A 21,054-nucleotide genomic window follows, 5' to 3' on the forward strand; every position below is an offset into this window, starting at 1 on the left:
ATTGTTTACGTGTCTCAAATCTAGTACAAGTCTATGTTTACCTTTTGCGCTAATTGCAACGGTCAGCGGGTTCACAACGTGCGATCTGTTCGATACCTCTTTAACTTAACCGCCTTTGAGTAAATCTAAAATAGCTTCATGTACAAAAATACTATTTTTTTAAAGCAGACCTATTATTTTTCAAAAATACAGAAGTAGGCTCTTTTAAAAAAGGAATTTTATAACCTTCTTTGATTATATTATAAACAAAATCTGTTGTACAAAATCTGTTGTACAAATCTTAACCCAAAAATTTAAAGAAGCACTTAATCTGCCTTTTACATTTATATCAGAAACATCTTTTTCATATTCAAAGTAAGTGTCAGTATTAAATTGTTCATGTACCTGAAAAATATCTTGATTGTTTTCTTTAAGAAGGAGGTGCTCTGGGTACTCTGTTCTTGCTTTGTCTGCGACATTCTCTCGCCCAATGCCCGTAGAATCCACACTTATAACATACGTCGGAAGGTTTTGCTGGGCTCTGCTGGCCTTGGGCTCCGCCGGCAGATGCCCCTGCACGAAAGGGCTGGAGTTGTAAACCATTACCGCTAGAATTTCCACCACCGTGCGCCTGTTGATACGACGAACCAGCCGCTTCTGCGGGTCTTTGTCTACCATGCTGTTGTTTTTCCGTCTTAGCTGCCTTGAGTTTCTTCACTGCCCTGCTGTCCGCGGCCCTAATGCGTTTCTCATCTTCCGAATCACTCGCTAGCTCATCAGATAAGTATTCACTGACCGTCTGCCAACCCCCTTCGGACTTATCCGCGATCCTGATATGCTTATTGCGTTTGTTCAGCAGCTCTTTTGAATCTTCTAAGTACGAAATGGCTTTATTCGGGCGTTTCTTCTCAATACAGGATATAGCTGAATCTAAATTGTCCAGCACATCTACGTTAAGGTCAAACTGGACCTTGTTACCTTTGAATTTAAAGTTGTTTTCCGACTTCTTTACCTTTTTCGCTAAACTATGGGTCGAATCGTTTAAATTCTTCTCGAGTCCGGCTATTTTGTTGTTCATGTAGGTCTTCATTAGCGACAAAAGATCAGCATTTGACACTTCTTCTCCCATCGTATCTTCAACTAAATCTTCATCCATATCTGAGTCATATCTTCATTAGGATTCTTTTCGTTGTCGGACATGTCTACACTGTCGTAGTAATCAACGTAGTGGTCACCGCCCAACCTCGATAACTGAAAAACGTGCTCCTTTACTTATATACTACCCGCGAAATCTAAACCGGTTCTTACAATAGGTACTACGCGTCTAAAAATAACTCCGCGTAGAGCACATAAATATATATAACTGGCATGTTTTTAGAACTGTAGAACAAATAATGACTCGTGTTATCACTAGTGTAGACATTATAATGACTCTCATGTTTTACCCCATTGTGCACTTTTTCAAGACCTTGTAATGACTGATGCTCTAAATACTGTAGACCTAATAAGGACTGTCATGTTCTTTTTTTACTGCAGACCTTGTAATGGCTCAAATATGCTCATCACTGTTATATTGACTCTTGTCGTAAATACGGTGAACCTTTTGATGATTCTAATGTTCTGCCTGCTGTAGGCCTTATAAGTACTCTCATGTTCCGAATGTAGACATTTTAAGGACTCTCATTTTCTCACCATTGTAGCCTAATGACTCTCATGTTTTCTATACTTTAAAACAAATAATGAATTGTGATTATATACTGTGGACTGTAGAACTCACAATGGTTATTATGTTCTCACTTGTTATAAAAGAGGGACGAAAGATACCAGAGGGAAAGACAATCTCATAGATCGTAAAGAAACAACGCCGTGGCTAAAAATAAAAAGACAAAGAGACAAATAATAGTGCGGAAGACACAACATAGACAAACTAAAGACTAAGCAACACGAACCCACCGAAAACAGAGGGTGAATTCAGGAACTACGGAAGGGTTAACAGATCCTGCTCCACATGTGGCACCAGTCGTGTTGTTTATGATATTACAAATCCGGTAAATAGTCTAATTCGGTAGGTCGTGAACACGGAAGGGAATTGTAGTAACGACATAAGGAACATATCCGATATCATCTGTGAAATGGGTATTCCATATTGGTATAACTGTCATGTTCTGAGTACTGTAGATCTTATAATGATCCTCATACTCTTGTATACCTAGAAATGACTTGCACATGTTCTTCCAAGTGCTCCACGAAACTCCTTCTAAATCATTGACATCAATTTTATCAACAATCAAAGCTGGGCGTTAAGTCATTGTGAAACTACCTATTCTACAGGTGGCGTGAATCATATGTGGCTACTAAAGAAATCAAAAGATCTTTAAGAGAACATACAATCTAAGTCTCTTTCATCTTGCAATAGTATTAAAATATTTGATTTTTCTACACTTTATACAAGCATTCGCCATTCCAAACTAAAAGACAAATTGAAAGAGTTGTTCTATAAAAAGAATGACCAAGGCAGATACATGGATCTTGTCTTAGAAAGGGAAAAATCCTACTTTGTGAAAAAAATCCCTTTGATTCTAACAACAAATTTTCTAAACCTGACAGTATCAAGATCCTTGATGTCTTGATTGACAACATATTTGTAACGTTTGGAGAACGTGTTTTTCAACTAATAATCGATCGGCATCTCATGTGAACAAACTGTGTCCCTCTTGTCGAATTGTTCCTTTATTCATGTGAAGTTAATTTCATGCTGGAACTTCTTAGGAAGAAAGAAAAGAAGTTAGCAGTATCTTTAAACTTTACTTTCCGCTTTAAAGTAGATGTTCTTTCATTAATTAATTCGAAATTTGGTGACTATGTTGAACGAATTTTCCAATCGAACTTGAGATAAAGGATACAGCAGATACAATTCAGGTTGTCTCATATATTGGCGTACATCTAGAAGTTGACTATGAAAGTTAGTTAAAAACAAATATTTACGACAAAACAGATGATTTCAGCTTTCAAATTTTAAACTTTCCATTTCTCTGTAGCAATATTCCAGCAGTGCCTGTATATGGTGTATTTAGCTGCTAGTTGATACGATATTCCATGGCTTGTATATGCCATCATGATTTCCTTGATCGATGATTGCTGCTCACACTATCAAACAAAGAGTTCCAAGTGATGAAGTGGAAGTCATTCCTTCTTAAGTTTTACCGCATGCCATCAAGAGTTGGTTGACCGTTATGCAATTGATAAGGGATATGTTCCTTTGTTGTAACTACCATCCCGCACCTTTTCCCCTTTTCACGAATGTGACCTAACGAATTGGACTTATTACCGGGTTTGTAATAACATGAGCAACATGACGTGTGCATAACGTGAAACAGGATCTGCTTACCATTCCAGAGCACCTGAAATCATCCCCAGTTTTAAGTTGGGTCCGTATTGCCTTGTCTTTAGTTTTTCTATGTTGTGTTTTGTGTACTGTTGTTTATCTTTTGGTCTTTTTTTACATGGAGGTTGTCTGTTTATTTTCTACATTTGAGTTTGAATGTCCCTCTGGTATCTTTCGTCCCTCTTTTATCCATTCTTTAGAGAAACTACAAACTCTCATGTTCTGCCTACTGTAGACATTATAATAACACATCTTCCCAGAACTGTAGAACAATTAATGACTCATGTTATCACTGATGTACACCTGAAGATGACTCTCATATGTTATCCTTTCTGTAACAAAAACTCTTATGTTTTGCTTACTGTATTATAATGACTGCCATGTTCTTCATATTGTTTGCCCTATAATGACTGTCATGTTTTAAATACTGTAAACCTGTATTATCTCACTATTTTTGACATAATAATTACTCTTATGTTCTCATTATTGAAGATCTTATAATGACTCTCATGATCTTAGTACTGTAGAACTGATATTGGCCCGTCACGTTCTCCCTAGACCTTATAAAAACTTATTTTTTTGCACTTTTGTAGACCTTATAATTATTCTTTATGTTTCCCTCACTTTTACCTAATAATTAAGAAATGACTGTATCATTTTTTCTGTCTATTCGAAATAACTTTAAAAATGTGATGCACACTGAATAACGCAATTATCTAACAGTGTGCACCACATTTTTTTAATGTTATTTCGAATAGACAGAAAAAATATTACAGTCATTTCTATAATTTAATTCCAAATTTCATTTTAAACCGAAGAAAACAATGAAAAAACATGACTAAATTTTGTCTATGGGCTAATAAACAAAACAACGTCAGCCAATCAGAAGACGCGTTACATCCAAAATTAAATTATTGAATGATGTTCCTAGTTCTGTAGAACTTATAATCCCTCATGCCGTAATCACTATAGACCTTCAGATGATTCTCATGTTCTGCTTAATGAAGACGTCATAATGACTATCATGCTCTCACTGCGGCAGACCTTATTATTACTATCATCTTCTAAGTACTATAGACTTTGTAATGACCCTCATAATCTCCCATTGTACTTATAGAAATGACTCTCATACGTTATCCATTCTGTCGAAGAAATACTCGACTCTTCGGTCTACTGTAGACTTTATAGTAACTTTCATGTTCTCAGAACTGTTAACCAAATACTGACTCATGTTTTTACTCCTGTGCACCTTAAAGTGACTCTCATGGCTGGCTATTGTAAACCTTAAAATGACTCATATTATCACTGCAGACCTTGAAATGATTCTTATGTTCTTATTGCCGTTGACCTTATAATGACTGTCATGTCATGTCATGTTAGGGGTGCCACATGTGGAGCAGGATCTGCTTACCCTTCTGGATCACCTGAGATCACCCCTATATTTTGGTGGGGTTCGTGTTGCTCATTCTTAAATTGTCTATGTTGTATCATATGTACTATTGTTTGTCTGTTTGTCTTTTTAATTTTAAGCCATGGCGTTGTCAGTTTATTTACGATTTATGATTGTGAGATCATAGCTAGTTTCTATGTGTGTAACATTTTAACGTTGTGTTGTTTGTTTTCTCTTATATTTGAGTGTGAATTCACATTACTATAAGACGTGTCACGGTACTTTTCTATCCCAAATTCATGTATTTGGTTTTGATGTTATATTTGTTATTCTCATCGGACTTTGTCTAATGCTTCGTCCGTTTCTCTTTGTGTTACATTTTAATGTTGTGTCGTGGTTCTCCTCTTAAATTTAGTGCGTTTTCCTCAGTTTTAGTTTTTTACCCCAAAGGAGTAGGGGCTTTAATGGCTTAAAATGGCCCCAGATTTACAAGATAATAAAAATTTTAACAGAGCAGATTTTTCTCCATAAATTATAAGAATATGAGAAAATGATTTAAAAAAAATATTTTTATTTAACTTAAAAAGGTTCAATGACGTCACAATGATAGGTGCAAATGACGTCATAATTGGGGAAAATAGGCAAAAATACCGAAAAGAGGTAGGGACAATCTGCCGGCAATTTGTTTCATTAGATAAGATAGGTAAATCATGTTTTAAATAGCCCGATAGATGCTAATTATAGTACATAAAAATACGTCACATCATCTATTTTCATACCTTGAACAGGTATTCCTACAAAAAGAAGGCCATGACTATTGATTTTTTAATATTGATTTTATTTTATTATTAACATGCTTATAGACGGTACGCACAGTATTGGTGAACCCTACTAGTTCCGCGTAACACTAAAGGAAAAAAAACGTCAAAAAATATGAGCGTAACTTGTAACATGGAAATCGAGTTTTTTAGTAATTTGAATCAGAAAATCTTATTTTTGCACGCAAATTAGCGGGAAATGCTATGCGAAATTTTGGCACTTTCGAGTTCATCCGTCACCGGAAAAAACTCGTCAATTATACGCGCCTTTATCATCGTCATGTGTGCGTTTAGGGGCGTCGTCACTTCCTTCCAATGTTGAGCGAGTGGTTGGAAAACTATAATTCTATAGTGTACGAATTATTCGGCAAATTGAATTCTCAAAATTGACAATCAACACTGCTGTCATTAGGGAAATGTCAGTAAGTACCTACAGAGCAACCATTATTTCTAGTTTATCCTGCACAAAGACGATCACTTAGACGCTTGATGGACGTAAATAGTGCAGGGATACAGGCGAGCCCCTCTATCTGGTAAATGACGTCATAAAGGCGTGTATAATTGACGAGTTTTTGTCGGTAACGGATGAACTCGAAAGTGGTCTATTCGCTACGACGTCGCACCCAACGTTTAGGGCATTTTTTTCAAATATGCGAGTTAGAAGATGCATTGAAATGTTCAAAAGAGGATGTAACAAGACATATGAAATAGGGGAAAAAAATTACAATGGTTTCTACGGTAAGAAATTTTTTAGAATGCAATAATATGTAAACGAAAAAAACCCATATATTCTTAATGTGCATTTAAAAACGTTTACAAATAGTATAAAAATATGGTTTGGAAGTGGAATTTTCTAATCGAATTTTAACTTTTTGCTTGTCTAGTCCATTTTGTTACCGTGTGCTAAATGCGCAAATTATGTACGTTTTCGTAAAGATGTTGTACATTCGAACGTAAATATAAATCAATTGTGTATCTTATTCTTTAATTTATGTATTGTTTTCGTAATGTGTTTTTAAAAGTCTTTCTCATATTAAAGAAATTTTGAATAAATAATAAAAGACAAAAAAATAATAAGAAAATCGAAATGTCTAGTCTGATTTGTTACCGTGCAATTCTTTTTTTCTGTGATTTTCAACGTAACGTTTATTTTGTTATTTTATTTTTTTATGCATAAACTACGTTCTTGTAGGCCAAAACAAATTTAACCACCACTGAAAGAATAAGATTAAATAAAGAAAGAAAGGAAAAAAGAAGAAGAAAACAAAAAGCGGGATGCTAAGATTTAGATGCAAACGTTAACACAGGCTTCAATACCGTTCTCTCAAAGTTCCGTCGATACGTTACAAACGTAGCACCAATACTGTGCGTAACGTCTTTATGCAAGGTGCCATACCATGTAACTTGTCAATGAGCCAAATGATATCGAACCAATTCAAATCGTGATTTTCTCATTCTGAATATACATATCTGTATTTGGTATTTGTATTGGTCTTTTAAGGTTATATCGTCTATAAGATAAGACAAGAAAATACATGTACATGTATATATTTTAACCGGAGAACATCTTACATCAGTTGGTCATATATCACCCTGTGTTACTACTTCATGTTGTATTGCCTTTTCTGTAATTTTAACAAATCGGCTCTTCGTTGTGATACAGATGCAACAGCTTCTTGATTTTTTACCTACAATCACGATTTGTAGTGTAATTGATTTGTTCTGTTATGTCGTTTTATTTTTCTGATGAGTTATGTACCCGTGTATAGACGGTGGTAAAAATGTCAGTACTAGTATCTTTTCAGTTTGTGATTTGGCGACAAAATTGTTGTTGACTGCATTTGTTACATATAATACCATGTTCAAAAAAGATTTCGACGAATTTTTGTTGTTGTGAAACTTGTATACAATGGCCTTATTTTAAGTAATATGTATATTACACCCGCAACATGTACTGTAGGCTTAATTTCTATAGAATTAATTCTCGTGTTATTGGTTATGTACAGGTACCTACATCAGTTTGACGGCAGTTTTTCCTTTGATATATGTAATAATGTAAACACATGAATAGAAAGTAATTCAAGAGTATTTTTTTTGTTTATGAATTTAAAGTGTATTCCTAATTATATTTCCGTAAGTTTATCTAGTTAAATTTCTTTAAAAAATCCGACAGCAATAGACTTCATGTGTAAGGGAGTCAATAACAACTTTGAGGACAATTTTTTTAAGTATAGACCTTCAATATAACAAAACCTGTACATTTATTATGATGTTTGCCAATTATAAATGCGAGAAACACGAGATTTATTTCGAAAATGAAACTACCTATATTCCAATTGGATGTGTCTTTGTGGGTAATGTCCATAGAGAACAATTTCTATAAAATTTGATGGTAAAAAAACGGAAACGGCATAAGGTAGACTATCCATATATCCGTATAAACATGTATGTATTATTATATAAGTACGCCTGAGCCTGTGAAAACTCTATGTAACAGATTTATTCATTGGATCACCAGCAGTGATGGTGATACATGGCTGTGTACATTATGTATATACAACTCGTCTAAACATCAATCCAACAATGTAAGATCTGTAAATTTGCAAATGTATATATATGTCGTGTACAAGTTGCGATTTTGTACAGGTTATAACATGTACAAAAATATTGTACATGTTATAACTTGTATAATGCAAAAATACAAATTATAACATGTACAAAAGTACCTCGTACATGTTATAACCTGTACAAAATATTGCTTTAAAATGGTTTTAACTTGTACAAAATTTAAGATAATTCTTAATGCAGTAAAATATACATTTAAATTCACCTATACATAAAGAACAACACGACCTATATATATATGGATAATTGACCTTTCCATGCATAGAAACAAGAGCCTGAAGTCTGTAAGCATACTAAATGTCTGTTACCTTTTTAAAGGTTATGTTTTGAATAGTTTTATTATCATGCGTAAAAATGAAGTGTAAATTTTAAAATGTGACTCGGCTTTGTTGTTAAGCCCCATTTGTGGGCATTATCTTTTCTGGTCTATGCGTCTGGTCGTCTGTGCCTATGTCAGTCTGTTCGTCCGATTGTCCTTGTGTCTCGCTTCAGGTTTAAGTTTTTGGTCAAGGTAGTTAAATCTGACATCAGACTCAGACTTTTTTTAAGTAAATTTTACTGTGTGTATTGTGTGTTTGATTTTTTTCTACTTTGCCTAGAGGCAATCTAATTGAAATGTTGATCTCTGATCAACATTTCAATTAGATTGGCCTAGAGGTAAAGGGAGAGGGGGTTTGAGATCGCAAAAATAACATGTTTAAATCTGCTGATTTTTTGGGCCTGTCCTAACCTAGGATTTCCTGGCCATTGTTAGTCTTGCGATTTGGGCATCCATGTACTAAAGACACATTCTTGTTTTCAATAATTTTGACGAATATATAATGAATATTGTCATGCGACGCTAAGATTAGTGAAGGCGAAACTGTGTAAACTAGTCACATTGACAAAAACTACAATAAAACAAAAAATATATATATATACAACTCGTCTAAACATCAACCCAACAATGTTAGATCTGTAAATTTGCTTTCGCAAATTTTTGGTTCTTCCCTCGCCGGGATTCGAACCCATGCTACTGTGATATCGTGACACCAAATCGGCCTGCACTGCAGCCGTCCCGCTAGACCACACGACCCCCTGGGCTCTCAAAAAAGAGCTAACGGTGGGCATGTTTTACCTTTCCACGTCAGTTTTAATCTAGCGGCGTACTACAGTACATGATATATAAGGCATGAAGATGTTATTGTTACAGATCAGCTAAATTATCTATAGTAAAGGATCCTACAAATTAATGTAAGATACAGTCACAGAAATTAATTATATTCATAAGTACGTCTGAGTCAGTGACAACCCTACAACAGATGTATCCATCGGATCGCCATCAATGATGGTGATACATGGCTGTGTACATAATGTATATACAACTCGTCTAAACATCAACCCAACAATGTTAGATCTGTAAATCTGCTTTCGCTTGTTATATTATATACATAATGAATATAGAAAAAATCTAAGAATACAGATTTATTTGATATAGTAGAATGTTCCAGTTTTGTAATTCTATAGAATGATACGGTTATAAGTCTGGGCGACTGAAATTTATAATAAAAATAAGATGAATTTGGAAAAGTCAACCCTAACGATCCTTTACATAAGTCTAGAGGGGGTGGGGTTGGGAGGGGATGTACTTCAATACTTAATTGATAGGGGGTGCTGCTGTTTTGTCACTTTACCCAGTTTTACATTTTAAAAAAATATACCTTTTCATAAATTGCGTAGGAAAAAAAGTTATATCATATATATCTAATAGTTTTCTCAACTTTTCACTTATTCAAGCTTAAAAAGGTGTAAATAGAAGTACCCCCTTCAACCCCAACCCCTTCCGGAAATATAACTACTGTCATGGAAATACACTGACTTTTGAAAACACCCTTTAATGCATGTTTCTGTATCTATTTATTTAAGATAATCAATATTAAGATTTCTAAGCGCTAAATGTGTCTTGTCTTTATATTATTATTCTTGTCGCTGATAAGTGAGACCCCACCCAGCATCAGATGCACAAACTGTATATATCAGCAATACCCGGTGTTTTGTTTTGTTTGTTGGTGTTTCAATATTGCTTTCCCCCTTAATATTTACCTTGGAGTTTGTTTCTTTTTACAATTTACATCTTAAATTGCCTTTCTGTTTCAATATATTTAAAATTAAATCTTGTAAATAGAAAACAAATCGCGGTTGCCATGGGCACAGATATGTTGCTAGGGAGAAACAACAGTGAATTGGCAAAAATGTGCAATTAATTATGTAATATTTAAATAGTGTACAAGTGTAAAGTTCACTACATGCTAAACAGGTTCAATTTCAAATATAGATATATTTAAGCTGTATAATAATCATATTTGATGAGTTTAACTCCGCCATTTAAGTGGTTGCTAGGCAACAGAATAAACGAGCTAGACCCAAAATTCGATTATTTTCAGAAGGTCTATGGTATAGACTTACAACATGACAAATTAAATGGAATTTGGGTGTGGTGCCAAAAATGTCCATAGATTTACGAGTTTTGAACAGCAGTATACTACTGTTGCCTTTATTTATGAGTTTGACTGTCTATCTGGTATCTTTCGTCCCATTTTATCATTTCTCTATAATGACTTTCACTGGTGTTAGTTCAACTGATTACACTAAAGGCACCAAATTGAGGGCACCATTTGCAACAAAAATATCCGGCCATAAATTTTGAAATTAGAAATGTAAATTTGTTTTAAATTTGGATAAATTAAAGAACATTCTTCAGAAAAAGTTGGTGTACATTTAGTTATAAAAAAAACCCTATACGTTTCATTTTTTTTTTAGGTTGATATGACTTCAACAATGAAAGCAATGACTATAACATGTCTTGATATTGTATTTGTATTTTGTGAATAAAACAGACCGATATAAGTATTTACAACGGATTTAAATACATATTTCTTCAATGGGTTAAGGATGTAATTAGGTGAAATCAAAAACAAATTCGGAATTTTAAAATGATACTACAAGTCAGAAGAGCATTAGTTTTAGACACAAAATAAGCTATAACATTGATAGGTTATGGGGCTCCTTTTCGAAATACATGTATAAGGAAATGGATGGAAAAGGCTGACTAAGACTTTTACCTTATATTTGCATTGGTATCATTTTGGCCTCAAATCGAAAGAAAAGAAATCTATAATATGCTTACATTTTGGTTAATGACCTTTTTAATATGAGCAAATGAAGTCTTATATGAAAAGAAAAATTGGTTTTATGGGGTAAAATATTTTATCGTATGAAAAAAAAAAAATCTGACACAAATTCCTACACTGACCTTAGTACATCATTTAGTAATGTAAGCAATAACAAGAAATACTCTAGAAAAAGGAAGAACATCAAACTTTCAATATGACAGGTATAAACATATACCACACACAAGTTTAAATATCGACAAAGCATTCATAACAGCCTTTAACAAATTTGAAAATAACTGATTAAACTTCAATTTCGAACTATTTACTGACTGGAAAGTTGATGAATCATAGCAATTATAGCTTTGTTTTCTCTTTTATAGGCAATATTTGAAGCTGCCTGACCCTGTTCATCTTTTTATTACAGTCTGCTCCTCTGTCTAACAACATCTTCACTATTTCTGTATGACCATGTTCACATGCCTTCATTACAGGTGACTGATAATATGCATCACATTTATTAGAGTCTGCTCCTTTGTCTAACAACATCTTTACTATTTCTGTATGACCATGTACACAAGCCTTCATTACAGGTGAATCACCACCTTTATTACATTTATTATAGTCTGCTCCTCTGTCTAACAACATCTTTACTATTTCTATATGACCATTTTCACAAGCATTCATTACTGGTGACTCACCATACAATCAATATTTATTATATTCTGCTCCTCTGTCTAACAACATCTTAACTATATCTGTATAACCATATTGACTAGCCATCTTTAAAGGTGACCTGTCATCTTCATCACATTTATTATAGTCTGCTCCTCTGTCTAACAACATCTTCACTATATCTGTATGACCATGTTGACTAGCCTCCATTAAAGGTGAACTGTCATCTTCATCACATTTATTATAGTCTGCTCCTCTGTCTAACAACATCTTTACTATTTCTATATGACCATTTTCACAAGCCTTCATTAAAGGTGACTCACCATACCTTCCATATTTATTATAGTCTGCTCCTCTGTCTAACAACATCTTTACTATTTCTATATGACCATTTTCACAAGCCTTCATTACAGGTGACTCACCATACCATCCGAATGTATTATGTTCTGCTCCTCTGTCTAACAACATCTTAACTATATCTGTATGACCATGTTGACTAGCCTCCATTAAAGGTGAACTGTCATCTTCATCACATTTATTATAGTCTGCTCCTCTGTCTAACAACATCTTCACTATATCTGTATGACCATGTTGACTAGCCTCCATTAAAGGTGAACTGTCATCTTCATCACATTTATTATAGTCTGCTCCTCTGTCTAACAACATCTTTACTATTTCTATATGACCATTTTCACAAGCCTTCATTACAGGTGACTCACCATACCTTCCATATTTATTATAGTCTGCTCCTCTGTCTAACAAAATTTTTACTATCTCGGTATGACCATGTTGACAAGCAGTTATTACAGGTGACTCCTTATATTTGTCACATTTATTACAGTCTACTCCTTTGTCTAACAACCACATGACAAATAACATATCACCTAAATAACAACAATGTAATAAAGAAGTTTCATAGGTATGTGCATAGGTATAATCATCATCATCATCATAATCATCATCATCATCATCAAATATAAACGAATAACGGTTTTTACATAATGATTTATGTTCATCACAGATATTTGCCAGTTGTTTTTGGTAAGATATATCTAGTGTTTTCAAATAGCAGAGCAATTTCTGCCTGAACTGAGGTATTTTCATATTGATGTTACTAAATACATCTTGTAATTTTCCATTTGACCAGTCATCAATCATTCTCTGTATGTACATCTGATGATAGACTGGAGGTACAATAGTAATAAACTGATCCATGTCGTCCTTTCTTTCTAATAAAAACCTCTCCTTTATCAAACCACTGTCTGCGTTCTTTATTAAGCAATAGATTATTTTTTGTCCATAAATCTTAGCAAGAAAGTCAAATATCTTATCATGTAAAATTTTGTATACATTGTTTTCTTTCTTTATGAATGTATGTGTAAGTGAGTCAAGTTCATCTTGTAATACAAGTCGTGATGTCCCCCTGTCTAATCTGCATGCCTCACAAGTGTTCTCTATAATAGCCCTAGTTTGTTCATTCAACTCTTCTTTTAACATTTCTTCCTTTAATTTGTTGTTAAACATGACACATAAAGCCAAAGCACAGTATTTAGCGTGATGCCCTTTCTTAAGAAACTGATCAATCTCTGCTTCATAAATTGAAAATGGATTCTGAAAGAAATCTGTAATAATAAGTTCTGGATTATCATGGTACAATTTACATAAAAGAGGAAAACAGTCATAAATATCATAAAAGTCACTTATTTCAGAGGCTTTTGCATTGAGATACAACTTAGCTATTAATTCTTTTTCCGGTTTTGACAAGCAAATGTTTTTAGATAACATGTTACATACACATGACTTAAAAGTTGTCAAAGAATCAAACTTTTCATCTAGGTACACTTGTAACCGACATGCTGCAAGAACTTTTGTTTGGTTTTTTTCAAGATTTTGTCTTATATCCTTTAGTATTGGTTCCCAACATTTAATGTCACTCTGGTCCAGCGAAAAGTTTCCACATAAATCATCAACAACAAACAATGTTTTCTTATTTGGATTGTAAAACCTCAGAATGTCACCTGGCTCTGTGACCACAAGTACATCATATTCTTCTACCATTTTTAAAGCTACATGTCTCAGTGTTGCTGTCTTCCCTACACCAGACGTAGCTGTTATAGTTACACAGCTGTTTTCCTTTATACATTCGAAAATATGCTCTGCAGCTCTTGTGTTAACAAACATCTTATCATCACTGTCCTTCCAGGTTTTGAGTAATTGTTCATTTTTTGCTGAAATAAAAATAGATTAATCAATCACCTCTGAACAATAAATGATCAATATAAGTCATTTGTTTGCTTACAGTTTAACATATCTGTCATTATCAATGGTGCACTTTGTTGAAACTCACAAATCTCATTTTTATTCTTGGAATATATTGTTGTTAATTATTTTTTAATTTTTTTTCAAATTTCTTCTTGGAATTTCTGTAATATGCATTTAGTATGCATCAATTCTCCCATAGAATGAACAGTGACAATATATTTTTAATATGTTAAAATAAAATGCTTCTCATGACACAGCTTGATACTACCACAGATGTGGAATCCTGAAAAGTTGAGGGCAAATATGGACACAACATTCAAGCTAGATACAGCTTTGAATTAGGATAGTGAGTATATTTGATGCAGCATATATATACATATGTTTCTGACACAGAATGAATATTGTCGAAGAAATAAAGTATTTGAAATAGGATATTAACCTAGTATGGTCCAATAATGGCAATATCTAAATATATGGTTAGATTCATCATATCACAAAAAAAACAAAAAATCTATATCTTATGAAATCAAACAGAGTTTCAGCTTGGATCCTTTGGACCTCAATGTGCAACAATTTGATAACAGGGCCCAAAATCCAACATATAAATAATTAAATTCAGCATATCAAAGATTCCCATACATTTATTTTTTTTAAATTTTAGACACCGAATTGTACCAATTTGAAAACAGGGCCAATATCAAAGAAGATGAATACATGCTTATTTTTCAGCATAGGAAAAAACCCCAAGATTTCAATTTTAGGTAAAATCAATTTTGGACTTTCTGATCTTAATGTTAACTTCATAGAAAATATGGTTGCTTATTGTAACTGGTTCCTATCAAACCAACTTTAGCAGAAAACTTAACAACGTTTTACCCTGTTGTCGTTTCAAGAAAAACAATACCTATGCTGATATTCTTGATTTTCTTCACAGACAAGATAAAAATCTAAACACAATTTTTTATCAAAACCAGCAAAGTTTAATTTTTAACCCATTCGACCTCAAATTTGCCCAATTTTAAAAATGGGACCACAGCAACAATCTAAATACAGCTAGATTCGGCATATTGAAAAACACCAAAAATTCAAGACTTTGAATAATATCACATTGAAATAGGTACCCGTAAGCATAATTCCTAGACGGTTAGGACAATAACCACAACAATCAATCCCACACGTCCATTTTGGGATTGAACATTGTGGTACATTTTTATAGATTTTAATAAATAAGTTATACTCAAGTAACTGCTCTGAAACAAGATGAATGCTTTCTTCACCCTTTTTGTCCCTAATTTCCAACACAGCTAGGGCATAAACCCCAAAATCAATACCAATCAACTTACATATTTCTTATTGATTCAAAATCAAATATCGTTGTTGTATTACTATATTTTTATTACATACACAATCAATATTGACTGGTTCATTTTTTTGTGTCTAAGTATCAGAGCTTATCAACAAAGCTTATGTGGATTACTGATCCATGAACTGAGGTCAAGGTAATGAGAAGGCTATCTAAAGGACATGGATGCCTTGTAAGGTTTTTGGTAGAATACTGATTGATTCATTTGTCTTAGAAACATTTGTTTTGTATAAGTATAAGATGTTATTGGTTTTGAACTAGTATTAAGTAACTGCAAGTACTCTCAGATCTGTACATTGTGTCTTTTGTGTTTTTGTTAGCCGTTTGAATCAACTTTTTCTGAAAGGCTGTTGATTATCTGACACGATTAAGATATTTGAATATTGTATCATTCAGTACTTCATTTGTTTTGTTATCAATACATTAAAACATGTATTAATATGCATTTTTGCGCCTGTCCCAAGTCAGGACCCTCTGGCCTTTGTTAGTCTTGTATGTAGACTAGTATAAATATTTGTTAAGGGACCAGCTGAAGGACGCTCCAGGTGAGGGAGTTTCTCGCTGCATTGAAGACCTATTGGTGACCTTCTGCTGTTTTGTGTTCTATGGTCAATGTCGTCTTTTTGAGACATTCCCCATTTCCATTCTCAATTTTATTACTATCCAATTAAAATCCTGTATGGTCATATATCCAGTCAATAACTATTATTAGCTTCGACTGTGTAATATGTCTAGGAAGCATCATTTTAAGGTCTTTGAGAGGGCTTTCATAAATTTTGACTACTCTCAGATTAGTAATACTGTGTCTTCTGCCATTTATATTTGTGGATAATACCAATACAATGAATCAATTCATTTTCACATATTTGTTTACAGTTTGTGCTTACTTTGTAATATTACAAAACTGTTGAAGGTTAGGTTGCGACATAACACTTGCTCAAAAATATCTCCATGTTTAGGGGATCTTTACTAAGTTGAAAGTTTGTCTGACATATTTATTTTTTGTTAATTGTTTTGCATACAACAGGTATCTAGATTTCGTGTATGTATGAATCATTCCAATTTTGAAGAGTCAGGGCCTTGTATAAAGCTTACTGTGTGTATGTTGCGCTTATTGCTGGAGGCCCTATAGTGACATATAGTTACTTACAGTCATGACAGTCACATCTTTGGGCTCTTAAAGATATATGTATCATTATCAAGCATATCACATCTCATTATTTTTATATATATCTGAAAATTTAACTGAACAACCAGAGGGTGAAAATTATGTAAACATAAGGCAGCAACCATTTGATTTTCGGAAGAGGGGGGGGGGGGGCTTTGGTTTTTTCCCAGACAAACTTTTGTTTCTGTGTCTGGCGAAAAACAATCTACTTTTTGGCAAAAGAGTCGTAAACAATTTTTTCTTTTAATTTTAGCACTACATATATAGTGGCAGCTGAGGGTGAAAAAAACAAAAAAAAATTCTCCAAAAACTGGAAACAAACTTTTTTTTCCAAAAAAATCCATAGCTTAAAGGTATAAAGTCTCAAAAAACTGACGCAATATAAACTAAATTGCATGATTTGACATCATGATGAATTTAAAAATCCAAAGGTTTCTACCTCTTACCAACCAAAAGTCCCACAAAATATGTTGCCAAGTCCCTTCAAACTGTTTACCTCTTATATTCCATGGTACAGTATCCTTCAGTGAAGTTTTTATTGTTTCCATTTCTTGTGTTACTTTCCTATGGTCATCCTGTAATATCTCATGGGATTTCTTCACTTCAGCATGGTGTTTTTGCAGTAATTCATGAGATATTATCAAACTTTTAAATGAATCTTTTAGTTCCCGGATTTCATTATTGGAATGTTTTATGTCCATTATTATTTCTTGATTGGTTTGATCTAATGGTTTGGTTTTCAGATGATTACACTCCTGCTTCATTTGCTGCCCACCCAATCTATCAACAGCCTGCAAAATAAAGGATGATATTGTTACTGTAAATGACTACAATAAAACTTATTATGAAAACTTGTAGGTTCAAAAATGGGTCTGAATAATTCTTGCATTACTCCGAAACAATAACAAACCAGTAATAAATGGCATATCTTAAACATAAATGCAAAAGGTAAATGATAGAGACTTAGTGTCTATTGATTAAAAGTACATGGTGAAAATGAGGTCAATGTCATATTATAATATCTCATTTAAACTTTTGAGCATGGAAATGAAATGTTTATTCAGTGCATACAACAGTAAAAGTGCTGACAAAAGATTGTTTTCCAGTTCTTTTAAAATACGCACAACTCAAGATCAATTAGAATGAAAAGTGAGTAATCCAGCAAAAAATTGAAAGTGACACCACCATTATAACTAGAGGCTCTCAAGAGCCTGTGTCGCTCACCTTGGTCTATGTGCATATTAAACAATAGAGACAGATAAATTCAAGACAAAATTGTGTTTTGGTGATCGTGATGTGTTTGTATATCTACCTTTACTGAACATTCTTGTTGCTACAATTATCTCTATCTATAATGAACTTGGCCCAGTAATTACAGTGGAAAATATTTACTAAAAATTTACAAAACTTTATGAAAATTGTTAAAAAATGAATATTAAGGGCAATAACTCCTAAAGGGGTCAATTGACAATTTTGGTAATGTTTGACTTATTTGAAGTTGCTGAACATTATTGCTTTTTTACAGTTTATCTCTATCTATAATAATATTCAAGATAATAACCAAAAACTGCAAAATTTCCTTAAAATTACTAATTCTGGGGCAGCAACCCAACAACGGTTTGTCTGTTTGTCTAAAATTTCAGAGCAGATAGATCTTGACCTGCTTAACAATTTAGCTCTGTCAGATTTGCTCTTAATGCTTTGGTTTCAGAGCTATAAGCCAAAATCTACATTTTACCACTATGTTTTATTTTTAGCCATGGCGGCCATCTTGGTAGGTTGGCAAGGTCAAGTCACACATTTTTTAAACTAGATACCCCATTGATGATTGTGGCTAAGTTTGCTTAAATTTGGCCTGGTAAATTCAGAAAAGAAGATTTTTTAAAAGAATACATAAATTTTAGAAAAATGGTTAAAAACTGACTAAAAAGGGCAATAACTCCTAAAGAGGTCAACTGACAATTTTAGTAATGTTGGCTTATTTGTTGATCTTACTTTGCTGAACATTATTGCTGTTTGCAGTTTATCTCTATCTATAATAATATTCAAGATAATAACCAAAAACTGCAAAATTTCCTTAAAATTACTAATTCTGGGGCAACAACCCAACAACGGTTTGTCTGTTTGTCTGAAAATTTTAGAGCAGATAGATCTTGACATGATAAACAATTTAGCCTCCTCAGATTTGCTCTTAATGCTTTGGTTTCAGAGCTATAAGCTTAAATCAACATTTTACCCCTATGTTCTATTTTTAGCCATGGCGGCCATCTTGGTAGGTTGGCAAGGTCAAGTCACACATTTTTTAAACTAGATACCCCATTGATGATTGTGGCTAAGTTTGCTTAAATTTGGCCTGGTAAATTCAGAAAAGAAGATTTTTTAAAAGAATACATAAATTTTAGAAAAATGGTTAAAAACTGACTAAAAAGGGCAATAACTCCTAAAGAGGTCAACTGACAATTTTAGTAACCCAACAACGGTTTGTCTGTTTGTCTGAAAATTTTAGAGCAGATAGATCTTGACATGATAAACAATTTAGCCTCCTCAGATTTGCTCTTAATGCTTTGGTTTCAGAGCTATAAGCTAAAATCTACATTTTACTTCTATGTTCTATTTTTAGCCATGGCGGCCATCTTGGTCGGTTGGCAAGGTCAAGCCACAAATTTTTAATCTAAATACCCCATTGATGATTGTGGCTAAGTTTGGTCAAATTTGGCCAGGTAGTTTCAGAGAAGACGAGTTTTTAAAAGAATACATAAATTTTAGAAAAATGGTTTAAAATTGACTATAAAGAGCAATAACTCCTAAAGGGGTCAACTGACAATTTTGTTCATGTTGACTTATTTGTAGATCTTACTTTGCTGAACATTATTGCTGTTTACTGTTTATATCTATTTATTATAATATTCAAAAACTGCAAAATTTCCTTAAAATTACCAATTCAGGGGCAGCAACCTAACAACGGAATGTCCGATTCATATGAAAATTTCAGGGCCGATAGATCTCGACCTGATAAACAGGTTTTGAGTTATAAGCCAAAAACTGCATTTTACCCCTATGTTCTATTTTTAGCCATGGCGACCATCTTGGTTGGTTGGCCAGGTCAGTGGACATATTTTTGTAAACTAGATACCCCAATGATGATTGTGGCCAAGTTTGGTTAATTTTGGCTAAGTTGTTTCAGGAGAAGAAGTTTACGGATGCCAGACGCCGGACGCCAAGTGATGAGAAAAGCTCACTTGACCTTTCAGGTCAGGTGAGCTAAAAATCAAAACTGTCTAGGGTTATAGAGAGGGTTGGGATCTGGCTAACATAACATTTAACCCCACCACTTTCTGTATGTATGTGCCTGTCCCAAGTCAGGACCCTGTTATTCAGTGGTTGTCATTTGTTGCTGTGACACATATTTGTTTTTCTTTTGAATTGTTTTACATTTGTGATTTTGAGATCTTTTATAGCTGAATATTTGGTAGGGGATTTGTTCATTGTTGAAGACTGAACGGTGACTCATAGCTGTTAATTTATGTGTCATTTGGTCTCTAGTGGAGAGTTGTCTCATTTCCAATCATACCACATCTTCATATTGATATCAGATGAGTCAAATGTTTTTTTGTCACATTGACTTATCAAGGTTTTTATAGTTCGTTCTTATGTTGTACTGTGATACCACTGTCCCAGGTTTGGTCGAGGGTGGGGAACCCGCTAACATGTTAAACCCCACCACATTATCTATGTATGTGCCTGTCCCAAGTCAGAAGCCTGTAATTCAGTGGTAGTCGTTTGTTTTTATGTGTTACATATTTGTTATTTTCTTATCCCAGACATAAATTACCTTAGCCGTAATTGGCACAACTTTTTGGAATTTTGGATCCTCAATGCTCTTCAACTTTGTACTTGTTTAGCTTTATAAATATTTTGATATGAGTGTCACTGGCAGGCGCCACAAAAATCAAAATCATATATTTTCTATAAAATAAATTTCATAAGTGTGTTTAAGGCAAATTACAGTAGTTCTATTTGGTTTCTTGTAATTTGGTTTCAAATATCTACTGACAGGTGACCTACAATTAGTCAAATGAACCTTGATATAGATACTTACACAAGTTATATCATTCCATGCAGTATTAAAAAACCCTGTGTCTAGTTTGCCATCATCCAGATGAGCAAGATGATTCCTGTAGTGTTTGATCCTTGCTAAGTCTGCAGCTGGTGTGGTTTCTATTGCAGAAGGTAAATGGTC

At 33.7% G+C, this 21,054-nt stretch overlaps 1 protein-coding gene across 1 annotated transcript; it reads right to left on the reverse strand.

Annotated features, from left to right (window-relative positions):
- Window positions 1–11,354: 11,354 nt before the first annotated feature.
- Window positions 11,355–20,983, reverse strand: LOC134710173 (uncharacterized). The gene is made up of 3 exons (XM_063570392.1): window positions 20,914–20,983; window positions 17,311–17,605; window positions 11,355–14,249 (listed from the first exon to the last, which is right to left on the reverse strand). Exons 2-3 carry the CDS (start codon window positions 17,576–17,578, stop codon window positions 12,055–12,057), a joined length of 2,463 nt encoding a protein of 820 aa, XP_063426462.1. The 5' UTR covers window positions 17,579–17,605; window positions 20,914–20,983; the 3' UTR covers window positions 11,355–12,054.
- Between the last annotated feature and the right edge of the window lie 71 nt (window positions 20,984–21,054).

This window comes from Mytilus trossulus, chromosome 3, assembly GCF_036588685.1.
Source record: "Mytilus trossulus isolate FHL-02 chromosome 3, PNRI_Mtr1.1.1.hap1, whole genome shotgun sequence".
NCBI lineage: Eukaryota > Metazoa > Mollusca > Bivalvia > Mytilida > Mytilidae > Mytilus > Mytilus trossulus.